Consider the following 14,117-nt stretch of genomic DNA (forward strand, 5'->3'; position numbering starts at 1 on the left):
AGATATCATAAATTTCATCTCTTTCGATCAAAATAATTAATTTAACCCTTTTGTTAGTTTTCTACCTACAGATTAATAGACTACGTGGATTTTCAATTAAAAAAAAACATCCCGTCACGTGATGGTAACTCACTCGACGAGTTTTCATGATATACGTCTCATGATATATATATATTTATTATAATTATTATATATATATAATAATTCTAAATCATATTTATTATGAATTGAACGTATACAAGAATACATAAAGGTAAAACATTTCCGTATAGAATTGCACGCATTTCAAAATATTCAGCGCAAATCACTTATTGTATATGTATATATATATCCTTAATATAATCAAGGATGATCTTTATAGGCGTGATAATAATCAAATAGTATTTATGTGACATATTGTTTTCTTTATCCTTAGGTATTGTTGTTCATGTTCAGCACACGTAGAAGTCTTCCTCTTCTGAGCCATCAATGAGAGTGGATGATTCTCTAAACACACAAAACCTCTCATTGTATTAAGGAACACAACCACCTAACAGCTTGGATAATAGATGTCACCAGGTAAATAAATATCACGCATTACCCTGAAGGACGATAATGTTATTTTAAAAAGTGGTTCACTCAAATAGTCTCTTTTTATCGTTGAAAGATTCCTTAACATTTTCATTCCTATCTCGTCCAGGATCGAACCTACTGGAAGGACGTCTTGAAGGGGCAACGGAAGACTCTTGCCTGTAGTATGGAGATGCTTCTCGGAAGGATGCCTTCATGTCTTTGAGAGGTACGACCTCTTGTCGATCCTCAATGGACAGTGACGAAAATTCTTCTTCTTTGCGAAGATTGTCTGGGATAGACACTGTAAGGAGAATAAATGATTATTAAAAGATTTCTTATTTTACTCCATTTACCTTATATATTGAATTAGTTTATCTGTGGAAGAGAATTACTAATTTTGAAGATCATTAGTGCGCTAAATTATAATAAATATAAAAATATTGGTCAAATTCAAATGCGTAGTAAGTGCAGCACACGCACCGTGTTTGTAATAGTTCCTTCCAAAGAAAACATACTTTCAGTGAAAGTTAATTTAGCATTATCATTGCCAACCTGCGTTTAAGAATTTGTTAAATATGGACATTTTAGGGAAATTAAATGTTTTATTTCTATATAAATATTTTATTCCTAAAAACATTAAAATTATTTATTTGACTTATTTAATACTAAATGAAAATACTAAAAATAAACTTTGAAAAATTCTAACACCTGTTTATAATTCTGTTAACATTATTCTAATTAATATGTGCGTATCAACTTGCAAGTTTTTTGGATGGGTTGAATCAATCGACCATTAGATGCGGTGATTCATTCATTCAATCCAATACCCTGGAGGGTAATGGATGGCAATGCTGTAGCCAATGAAGTTCTAACTGAGGCTCGACTATTTCTGTTACCCTCCTTCCATGATCAGAGCTTTAATAGCGCAATAACACCTTATCCCTACACTGTCCTCTACAGATAACGGGGAAGATGAAAAGCATTCTTGCTTCGCCCCTTTAAACCAGTCCTTATAAGGACTTGCAAGTTTCGCTGCAGCATGGAATGTGTTTGTTCCTTTTGGTACAACTCCACGAAAATTCACTTCAATTAAATGAGTTAAAATTATTTTAAAAAGCTGATTGCTGGGTGTCTACAACATCGTTCTTAGACTTTAGGACGTCCTTGTGGGATATATTATAAAAATAGATTGTCTGCATTAATTACCATGCAGTCTTTTCTCAACTTACCTACCATAGACTTTTGAGTGTCCCCATTTTGTGTCATGAAAGAAATTCGCAGCCTTGTTACTCTTCGTCTTGCTGGACCTAAAAATGGGGCAGTTGACAGTGTATACAAAAGAGGATTCACAGCAGCGTTTAGAGGCAAGACAAAGACAGCCACCCAAGCAAAAATCTAGAAAAATAACAGTATTTATTTATTTATATTATAATAGTTAATCTATTTATTTATCATGAGAAAACTGTGGTTAAATCACATTTAAAAAATAAAAATCGAAATCTGTGTAATTATGTAAACAAAGTAGTGACAGATCAGTATTTTGGAAGATGTTTACTTCGAAAACACAGAAAACTGGTTTATGTTCTTTTAGGAAACGGATTTCGAAAGATTAGCATACCTCAGGGATTATGCTTAGGTAAGTACATGACAGAAATTCGAAAATGAAGTTAACATGAATATTTCTCGATAAAATTGGAATTTTGTCTATTTTGTGATAAAAATCATTATTTATCTTGACAATTTTATCTTAAAACACGGAAAAATTCGTTAAGTTTTAATTTAAAAACCAACTTTACTCCAACACCAAAGAAAAATTATCATATTTTTGTAATATCAGTTACTGCAATTTATAATTTCAATAATAATATTTTGATGATGTGAGTCCTTTTTAGGACTTCCAGGGTAACAAATGGCAATGCTGTAGCCAATGAAGTTTTAACTGAGGCTCGGCTATTGCCGTTACCCAGTCATGACTAGAGCTTTTTAGCTCAACAACACTCCATCCACACAGATTTACTTCATTCAGATGACGGGATAAAGAGTCAAGGACTCAGTCCATCGCCCAGTTCTTTTAAGAACTTTTCAATAATAAAAATTATATAATTATTATAATAATTTATAGTTAGATATGCACTAAGTCAGTCTAAGGATGATTAAGAAACCATCATCCCCACATCTCCAACAGAAATAATAAATATCATTTCCCATCTGAAGAATAAAAAGGCCCCCGGCCCTGACGGCATTACCAATAGAATAATAAAGCTACTCCCACGGAAAGCCATAATTCATCTAGTTAATATTACCAATTCCATTTTAAGATTCCAGTACTTTCCCACAGACTGGGAAATCGTGGATATTATACCTCTGAAAATGCATGGTAATAACCCACAACTTACCCAAAGCTACAGGCCCATCAGTCTTCTTTCCTGTCTTGGCAAAGTAATAGAAAAGGTCATCCTATCAGACTACAATCAGCAGTGGACCTACAGAAAATAATCCCAAATGAGCAATTTGGGTTTCGCAAAGCTCACAACACGGTGCAACAAATTCACCGACTAACAGAACATATCACTCATGGTTTAAACTGGCACCTTCACACTGCTGCTGTATTTTTGGATGTTGCCAAGACCTTTGATAAGGTCTGGCATCAAGGTCTTATCTCCAAACTAATTGAAAACAACATCCCAATTAAACTAGTGTAACTCATATATTCATATATATTAATGAAAGATACATGCAAGTAAAACTCAACGGAATTGGGTCATCAAAACGCAAAATCCTGGCGGGAGTACCTCAGGATTTTCTGGCCCCAATACTTTTCACAACTTACATGGCAGATATTCCTCTCAATTCAAGAACAACTACTACGGCCCTTTATGCCGACGACACCGCTATTCTAGCTAGATCACTCAGCCCTCGCCTAGCAATAACAAGACTCCAAGGAAGTATCAATGAGCTAGCAAACTGGTTCACCAACTGGAGGATTCAAGTGAACCCTCTCAAAAGCTCAGCCATGGAGTTTTCAAGAAGAAAGATCTGCAACAAAGAAGACATCCTGCTCTCTGGTCATAAGATCCCATGGCAATCAGAGACCAAATATCTTGGGGTATTAATGGATAAGAAACTCCTTTTTAGCAAACACATCAATCTCATTTGCTCCAAATCTTCTAATGTAATAGCACAGCTCTACCCATTGATCAACCGCAAGAGCAAATTGAACCTACATAATAAATTGCTTCTTTACCGGATGGTAATACGACAAGTCATTATCTGCTCCTCACCAGCATAGAATCACACTTCAAGATCAAACATTTCAGAATTACAGAGAATCCAAAACAAATGCCTTAGGATGATCCTGGATGCACTGTGGTTCATCAGAAATTCACAGATTCACTGAGAAACCGGCACTCCATACATCTCCTCCCTTCTTCGTGATCTTGCAGAAAAATTCTTCGTGAAGTCAAGTTCACATTCAAACCCACTAATCGTACAAGCTGTCCATTACAATGAGACTGATTACTACAAACACAAAAGACCGAAGGATATTCTTCTCTCAATCGATCATAGCTAACACAACTGCCCTCAGAGGGAAAGCTTAACTGCTCACAAACCTCCAATTCCCAAACAACTCTCATCACAGATAAAGGGGAATATGAAAAGCGCTAGTGCTTCACCCATCCTGTCAGTAATGTTAATGGTGGTAAAAAATTTCAATACCCAGGTGAATCGACCGTGAGAAGCTGTGATTAATACCCTTGGAGGGTAATGGATGGCAATGCTGTAGCCAGTGAAGTTCTAACTGAGGCTCGGCTATTGCTGTACCCTCTTGCCGTGATCAAAGCTTTAATAAACCTTATCCCTACACTGTCCTCTACAGATAACGGGGAAGATGAAAATCATTCTTGCTTCGCCCCTTTAAGCCAGTCCTTATAAGGAATTTTCAATACCTCGTGCGTGGCCGGGCTAAGAATAGCGCCGAGGTAACCTATGCGTGTCGTAAGAGGCGACTGAAATAGACTCTGAGTTTCGCTCTCTCTCAGGTTTCTTCCGGAATTTTGCTCTCGGTGAGTGGTGATTTGCCCTGGTAGAGCGTTTTGGGTCTCTGGGGAGGGTGTTCTCCGGCATGGCCCGTGAGTCGTATTAAAGTAGAGTTGCCTTTACTTTAATAGTGTTGCAAGAGGCGACTAAAATATACGCTGAGTTTTGCTCTCTCTAATGTTTCTTCTGGAATTTTTCTCCCGGTTAGGTGGAGGTTGCCCTGAGAGAGCATTTTGAGTCTCTGGGGAGGTGTTCGTGTGGCCCGTGAGGGGCCTGGAATATGATGGGTTCTGCTCGGTGGTGGTGGGGGGCGTCACTGAGTGGGCCAACGCTGAGTTGGACGATCTCTCGGCCACTATGGAGTGGTCTTGGGATCGTTCTAATTTTTAGAGAGGGCTTTACTTACTTATCAACCTATGCATGTCGTACGAGGCGACCAACATGGGTACCCAGCGAGAGTAATGGATGGCAATGCTGTAGCCAATGAAGTTCTAACTGAGGCGCAGCTATTGGTGTTACCCTCCTGCCATGATCAGAGCTCATAGCGCAATAACACGCTATCCTTACATTGTCCTCTACCGATAACGGGGAATATGAAAATCATTCTTGCTTCGCCCATCTAGCCAAAATAAATAAATAAATAACTTTCAATACCGAATTGATATTGAATTGGGGAGATTACAATTGTTAGCGAGATAGTGAAATAATGGTAGGATTTTGATTGAGTTTTCAAGATTGAAAATTTAGATTTTTGGTGAATTTGAATAGTCGACTGAAGATCGATTATACTCCAAGATTGACTGGGTTCAATTGTGGATTTTCAGGTAAACCTAATTTTTGCTTCCAATAATTACATATCGTCATTATAATCACCATTGTTGGCTTAAATAACATATTGTAGCGCCGTCATCACCATGAGCGAGGAGGAAGATTACGCCTATATTGAATCGTTCAAAAAAGGGCAAGCATTCAGCATTCTCAAAAAGATAGTAAGAAAATTTGAACACGAGCGACCCGGCATCGTTAATTTCTACTCCTTGCCAGAAGTTGAGGAGGGCGAAGACACTACTCAGATGGAGGAGAAGCTGGATTTGGTGATTTCCACTCCCACAGACTTTGAAGAAGTGCGTGCGCAAAAGACAACAACCACAGAGCTACCCATGAATAACGAAATGGATGAAGATGGTATGGTCCCATCACGGATTCCTCTGCCTCTCTCAAAGAGAAAGTACCCCCGATCATTCTCCTTGAAAAGCGCAGATGGACGTCCATATGATATTTGCAAGTCGGACGTAGTGGACCTTATGTGGATGACGGCATAAAGATTCAGCCCGCCACAGTAATGGACTACAGAAGATTGACCAGAGAGTTAGACTCAAACAGTGCACAATATCACACCTTCTACCTCAGCTCGGAGAAAAACCTGAAGGTGATTCTTCGAGGTGTTTCTGAGGACATATTAACAGATGAAATCGCTGCTGATCTCCGCTATCAAAACCAACACCCATCAAGGTCAGCAGAATGACCAGAGCTGACAAGACCCTGATGCCTCTGTTCTTGGTTGATATCCATCAGGCCTACAAAAACATCAATGACTTGACATCGATCTGTGGACTTAAGATCAGTCCTGTACCTCTTAGGAAAAGGGCTTCAACAGGACAGTGCCACAGATGCCAGAAATTTGGCCATGCTCAGAAACTGTGCCGATGCACTCAGATGCCGTAAGTGCAGAGTGAACCATCCCACCTGCACCAAGGCGAAAACTACCCCAGCTAAAAGTGCCAGCTGCGGTGGCCGTCACCCACCCAATTATAAGGGATGTACTCATCACCCGAAGAACAGACTGTTGGAGACGACCAAACAGTCTTACTCCTCTAGCACACGAATACCAGAGGCCCCTGCAGCACAGTCAGAGGCTCAGCGGCCACAATCAGAGGTCTTCAAGAATAGAGAATACCAAAGGCAGACAAAAAGTTATGCAGATGTGGCCCGTTCAAACAAGTCAACACCAGAACAGAATCAGCCAACAGCACCTAATAACCTGAAAGCTGTTATTACTGCCTCTCTAGGAAACATTCTACAAGACTTCAGCCTGTCAAACCATTCAGAAAACACTAAAAGATTCTTAAGTGAAACGCAAGCCATTTTCACAGCACTTATAGATGAATAAAAACAAACTAATTCCAGCCTATCTTCAGATCGTTGCATGGAATACAAATGGCCTCAGAAACAAAATGTTAGAGCTTCAAGACTTGACTCATCGATATTAGCCAGATGTTATTCTAATAAGCGAGACACATCTAAGACCCTCAGACAGCCCCAAAATAAGAGGATACAGAACCGACAGGCTAAACTATAGAGGTGGCGGCACTGCCATCTTCATTAAAAATTATGTCAGACACCATTCTGTAAACAATCCTCCAACCACTAACCTTGAGGTCACTGACGTGAAAGTGTTCACTAGCTCGGCTGGCAGACTGAAAATCTACTCAGCTTACAACCCACTCTTAAAAATTGTACTGCATTTTGATCTAAATGCCATCTTAGGCGTTAGAGAGTCCATCATTATTACCGGAGACTTAAAGTCAAAAATTCTGCCTGTAATTGTAGAACCATCAACAAGAATGGCTGCATCCTTTCCAACTACATAGGATCAAACTATGCTGTTGTGGCAGGCCCCACCGAACCAACTCTTCTCAGTACGTTTGGCATTGCTGACATACTGGATATAGCTATCCTGCTAAATATTAAACTTAAGTACAGCCTAAAATCATTGGACGAGTTGTCATCTGATCGTAATTCAATTCAGTTACAGCTGGGAAAACAAGAATACCTGTCTCTTCCCTCTCACTCATTTATATCGTGGGAAACATTATGAAAAGTACTCCGAGATTACATTGGACCTGTTCCTCATATAAACTCATATAAAATATTAAACTTAAGTACAGCCTAAAATCATTGGACGAGTTGTCATCTGATCGTAATTCAATTCAGTTACAGCTGGGAAAACAAGAATACCTGTCTCTTCCCTCTCACTCATTTATATCGTGGGAAACATTATGAAAAGTACTCCGAGATTACATTGGACCTGTTCCTCATATAAACTCATATAAAATATTAAACTTAAGTACAGCCTAAAATCATTGGACGAGTTGTCATCTGATCGTAATTCAATTCAGTTACAGCTGGGAAAACAAGAATACCTGTCTCTTCCCTCTCACTCATTTATATCGTGGGAAACATTATGAAAAGTACTCCGAGATTACATTGGACCTGTTCCTCATATAAACTCAAAAGAAGATGTAACTGCAGTCACAAGCTTCAGCTTCACCTAACAAATTAACTCTTCTGTAATGGCAGTCGCCTCCTACAAATCTGTCCCCAAGCCTAGTCGTCTGCCTGAAGACATTATGAACGTCATCAGAGAACAAAACAGAGCAAGGAAAAGATTTCACAGTCGCCCCTCACCACAAGATAAAACAGTTCTTAACAGACTAAATGGGGCAGTGAGAGATGCACTCAAAGCTTACAGAGACCAATTATGGGAAGAAAAGTTAGCTTCTATCTCACCTACTGATCACTCTATCTGGGGACTACTGAGGAATATCAGAAATAAAGGCAGATCCCTTCCCCCTATACTTTCTTATAGGGGCCTTATTCACACAGACGTAGAAAAGGCAGAAGCCATAGCAAAAACTTTAGAAGAACAGTGCAAACCTTCATATGAAAACTTAGATTTCAATCACTTGTATAAAATTCACATTCAGGTCAGACACTCATTAAAACTCCCTGATACCGGCTGATTATATTGCACCCACTTCACCTACCGAAATATATGATATGATAAAACATTTAAAGAACAAAACAGCTCCTGGTCCAGATGGCATCACAAATAAAGTGATCAAGCTGCTGCCCCGAAAAGCTGTAGTGCACCTGACCATAATCATAAATGCAATCTTGAGGTTTCACTATTTTCCTACCACTTGGAAACTGGCTGATGTAATCCCTATACCAGGCAAGGACCAGCACCTGACTCAAAATTATCGTCCAATCAGTCTCATCTCCATGAGTAAGGTTGTAGAGAAGGTCATCCTCTCACGAATTTAAGCTTCAGTAAATGAAAGGAATGGATGTTTGTGATTGTCTGTGGGAAAACTAGTGGTGGTAGTCGGCGGTAGATGACGTTGAGGTAGTTGTGGTCAGTTGGATAATTAGTGAATGAGTGGTGGAGACAGTTGTAGAGCAGGTGCCTTCCCTCAATGAGTCTTTGGACTCCCTGGAGGTGTCAAATAATAATAATAATAATAATAATAATAATAATAATAATAATAATAATAATAATAATAATAACATCCTTCCTAAAGAAAATTTGGTTTTCGTCAATACCATAGTACTACCCAACAAATCCTCAGAATAGTTGAATATATTACCACCAGCTACAACTGGAGTCAATACACTGGAGCTGTTTTTATTTATTTATCCAAAGCATTTGACAAAATATGGCACTTCAGATTGCTACATAAACTTATCTCAGCCGGTATCTCACTGAAAATGGTACAGAATAGAGGCATGCAAGTCAAGATAAATGTACTACCTCATCTCAGCGCCATATCCTGGCCGGAGTACCACAGGGATCCCAACTGGCTTCATTACTGTTGGGTAGTAATGAAGCCAGTTGGCTTCATTCCGCTTCCGCACAAACCATTGGCATCCATCATAGCCCTATAAGCGAACGATACAGCATTGTTAGCCATATCTCTTCGGCCACACCTTGTTACTAAAAAGCTTCAAGAAAACCTTCTAAAGTTAGAGAAATCTAAAGTTAGAGTTTTTCCTAAAAACGTCATACACCCCCAACGATCTAGTTCAGCAAGCCGTAGCGTGCGACGCAACAGATATATTTGAACATAAAAGACCAACAGCCATTTTAATTTCCTGTAGTGAAGCATAATCTCCATGCTCATTCAGCGCGAGCAAACTACTCACAAAATTTTTCCCTCACTGTAGCTGTAACAGATAGCGGGGAACATGAAAAGCATCTTGCTTCACCCCTAAAGCCATTAATGTCAAATGTCAATGTTCGGTAAACTAGCATGTATATATGGAGATGTGAATCAACAGTTCTCCCCCCCCCACACACACAACTTTATCTACTGAATACGAGAAAATACTGTATGCGTGTCTATAGGACAGTTGTAGGTCATTACTTTTCCATCTAATCATTATTAACTAGTGCCAAAGTTCCTGAATGATGAATTTCCTGAGCACTGGATTTGTCCACAACCTCCAGCAACTCGACCACTACTGTAATGGCCGATGAGAATCTCATATCCGAGTATGTGTGACAATTCCTTGCGGGGATTATGTCAATGAGCATTTCTCTGAATAGCACTAATGATGAAACTGAAGGCTGCTGTCAACACGTCATTTCAGTGAATTACACCTCTCAGTTCTGAGACGGTTGTCGTATGACATGTCGATAATTATACGTTGTCATCATAATGATGGGTAGAGTACAAATATTTGAGATCATTTCTGGTGATCTACAGTGGGACCCCAACATCCGATGGTAGTTCGTTCTACAAAGCTCCTTGTATGCTGAAATCAATAATAAATTGATTTCCTCCAATTGGTTCCAAACCTCTGACAGACGACCATGACAATAGGTAAAATATGTATTTCTTAGATATTATACTTGATTTTTATATTAAAAATAAATTTTTCATAAAATTTATTTAATAAATAGATGTTATGAATTCCAGTTTAGAGTATAAAGCTTATTATTTTATTTTTATTTGTGCATAAATAAATTCAGAGTCATCTTTATGTGAAAGTCGGCCAACTGTTCATTCGACATATGACTGTATGCGCTTTAATATTTTCTGGGATAACTTCGGCTAGAGCATCTCTAATTTTGTTTTAACTCTTAGTGAGGACGCTTTCGATGCGTATTAAATTTATTATAAAATAAATTATTAAATGTATTATACTACTACTTAAAATATTTATCGTGGGATTAGACTGACTCATTTCATATTTTTCTACTGTACATGAATCATTGAACCAAATTTGGCATTCCATAAAACACAGCTTTTATTTGAACTGTCGTAATGTTAGCACTTACTGATTATAATAGGTGACACGCATGCGCAAAACACAAAATTCTGAGTTGGTAAGATGAAGTATTAATTGCATTGAAGACTTTTATATTCAAAATATCGCGGAAAATGTGTATTAGACCAAAGATTGAAATGAAGAACAAATATAATCATAGTTGTTTGTGATTTGTTCTGTGTTTTTAAAAGCATAGAATACAAATTAAAATATTAATTATAAAAATATTAAGGCTCAAATTTAAAAGTTTTAAAAATGTATATAATTAAAGAGACTATTTTGAACGTAGTTAATATAATTTTCGATTCTTTTAAGGAGTTGGAGTCCAAACAACTAAGGTGTATTTTTGTGTATTTTTCTGCTCAGTATTTTTATTTTTTGGGATGAAAACCTAAATTCCCGGAGGCAAAATAATGCACCCATATGAGACCGGCTAATAAGCTTTAGTAGAAAAGCCGTAATAAAAGACCGTTCGCCTCGATACCGATTGATCTTCTGAACTTTCCTTATAAGGTGCTTCTCTCTCCCATAATACGTAAGATTATTAACTTTAATTTGTCCATCTATTATTTTTGAAATTGTCGACCATCTAAATTTTGATTTAAACTATAACAATTTAGTGCCATTCAAAGCCTGTAATTATACAAGAATACTGTTGTGACGTTCACCTTTACGATTGTCTCATGTAATATTCATACTTTTTTGATATATGGGACCAAGAAAATTTTAATCAATCCTCAATAATAATGGAAATTGGACATCATTAAGACCTTCAAACTTGTAGAGAGATTGATAAAAGAAGCAATTTCTTTTTTACCGGTGTAATTCTACACATAAGAACGTCTTTCTTGCTATTTTGTCTTAAGCAGGTTTAAGATGATCACATTCTTTATCTTACACAGATAACTGATAATTAACCACGGCCGTGATTACAAGCAATTTAGTCATAAACTAAATGTTTCCCAAAAGGAAAGAAAATTAATTTAAAAAAATTACTTCAGGTTGATTAATATCTTGGGCATCATCTAAATTAAAGAAAGTATTAGTGAAGAAAGTTTCGATTGAAACTTATTATTTTGAGGCGATTTTACTTATCTAAAGAAAGCGATTTAAATAATCAGGAAATATATAAAATAACAGAAAATGTTAAAATCACTTTGATGGATTTTTTTTTTTTTTTTTGAAAGCAAATCTTTGAGACGTGTAAGAGGAGATTTCAATCTTCGACGATTGAGCTAATATAAAAGTTTTAAGAATTTATGTTTTAAAAAAAAACATTTGGGAATAAATTTAAAAAGAAAAATCGAAAACTACTGGTTCTGTTTCTATTACTTACTTGTGTAGTTTAATTCAGAAAATAAACGAATACGAAATATTGTGGTTGTTTGGAGTTACGCCCAAAGCCTAAGCATAAGATCAATACATGCGGTTAATTAATTGCGTTGTGTTCTGGGTTTGCCTGATTTGTCGACGAGACTTACAAGGTTTTAAACAATTGTTCTAGGACATCAAAATGTGATAAACAGTTACAGCAAGATTTCGTTAAATTGCAAAATCATTAACTTTGTTGAAGTTGTATTTAGTCTGTAGATTATGATCTGGTCGAAATCAAGTGGGCTGCTTTTCTAGGACAGCCTTATCATTCTTCTAGTGGAACACAAATGGAAGTATCTTCTATTGATTCATGTGACATGTTCCTTCAAGTATTACGAGTCATTAGAGACATTTTCCCCAATGTATTTAACTTAAGACGTATTTGATAGTCTTCTAATACTGATGACTAGTTAAAGCATGTTAATATAATCATACACATGCAAAAAATTAGAGAAATCCTCTCTACGAACAAAAGAATCAGCAATTACGGTATCGAAATCCTACTTTAATGATCACAATTTATGATAAAAAAAGATTAGGTAAAAAGTTAATCCCTGCAACATTTTAGAAACATTTGTTATTTAATATTATGTCTATAATCAGAGAATCATTACCCACATGATTATTTTTTTTCCATCTCACCGTTTATCCAATTTTGAAGCTTAGGTTTCTGGCCGATGTATCTTTAATCTGAACAATAAACTTGTTTGCATAACCCCCAAACAGAAGAGGGTTACCCAAATACTGACATGATGTGTACTAAGCTATACTCCTTTTTTGTTACAGTTAACTACATTTAACGTAACTGCATAAAATGTAAAAAATGAATTATGGATGTTAACTTAAATATTTGAAGGAAAAAAATGAGAGAGTGCATTTGTCTTTTCTCATTTCATGCGCTATGTTTCTCAGATTATTCTCAATCGGATTGCAAGCTTAATTAAAGAAGAATGCACTCTAAACAAACTCATCTAAACAGATAGCTTTCAGAGCTGGTAGACCATCCATGAAAAATTAATTGAGTAAAACAAAAATATAAAGTGCTGCAAAAATGACGGATTCTTCCCTCTTGCTCTTCAAAACTATGAAAATGTGTTAAACCGTTCATTACGAATAGTTAAGTATCAATAAAATTCAAATGAGCGTGACCATACATCTAGATATGTGTGGAATTGTGCTACTAATAGCTTGGTCAAAGACTAGTGTGCATGTCCTTTCTGTTGATTGGCAACAATGAAAATCATCCAAAATGGACATGGCAACTCAAGTTTAAGGATAAATGAGATTAATCAGGTTCGCTGCACATATAAAAGAATAATTAATCTTTAGAATTATTCACTTATTTAAATTTAAGGACGATTTAATTGTCTGAATACAGAAGATAGAAAATCACTCAACACTTTAAACAACCATGTCAATAGCTTTTAGTAAAATATCCCAGAATACCAGAATAATAATGGTCCAGTGATAGATATTTTGGGTACTTACTCTGTTTCATAGATTGATATGGGAGACAGGATCATGGCCTAGAGACTGGAAGAAGTCAGTTTTCATACCACTACACAAGAAATGTGATATGAAGGAATGCAAGAGTTATAGAACTATTAGTTTGATATCTCATGCAAGCAAAATTTTATTAAAGATCGTGCTAAATAGGATTGAGGCCAAAGTTGAGGCAGAGATGCCCGAGGAACAAGCAGATTTTAGGAAAGGTAGGGGCACCAGAGATCAGATCCTTTGCCTTAAACAGATCATAGAAAAATATAAAGAATTCAGACTCCCTCTGGTAATGTGTTTCTTAGACTACTCTAAAGCTTTTGACTGTGTTGAGCATGTGAAACTGTGGGAAGTAATGAAAAGAATGGATTTTCCTCAACACACTATCAGGTTGATAGCCAACTTGTATAAGAAGCAAGAAACAGGTGTTGGATTGACTGACTGGCTTCAAGTTGGAAAAGGAGTTAGACAAGGATGTTTACTTTCTCCTCATTTGTTTAGTATATATGCAGAGGACATCATGCGTGAAGCATTGGATGAGC

At 36.9% G+C, this 14,117-nt stretch overlaps 1 protein-coding gene across 1 annotated transcript in view; it reads right to left on the reverse strand.

Moving 5' to 3' along the window:
* Nucleotides 1-285: 285 nt before the first annotated feature.
* LOC150094741 (G protein-coupled receptor GRL101-like) overlaps nt 286-14,117 on the reverse strand; it is a 211,521-nt gene continuing 197,689 nt past the window's right edge. Inside the window, exons 23-24 of the mRNA XM_090411656.1 lie at nt 1,782-1,947; nt 286-853 (exon numbers count right to left, since the gene is read on the reverse strand). Coding sequence (XP_090267782.1) covers nt 615-853; nt 1,782-1,947 — 405 coding nt within the window. The 3' untranslated portion in view covers nt 286-614. The remainder of the gene's footprint in view (nt 854-1,781; nt 1,948-14,117) is intronic.

The sequence above is a fragment of the Typopeltis vanoorti genome, chromosome 21 (genome assembly GCF_054136105.1).
Source record: "Typopeltis vanoorti isolate ZY-2024b chromosome 21, IOZ_Tvanoo_1.0, whole genome shotgun sequence".
In the NCBI taxonomy this organism is placed as follows: domain Eukaryota; kingdom Metazoa; phylum Arthropoda; class Arachnida; order Uropygi; family Thelyphonidae; genus Typopeltis; species Typopeltis vanoorti.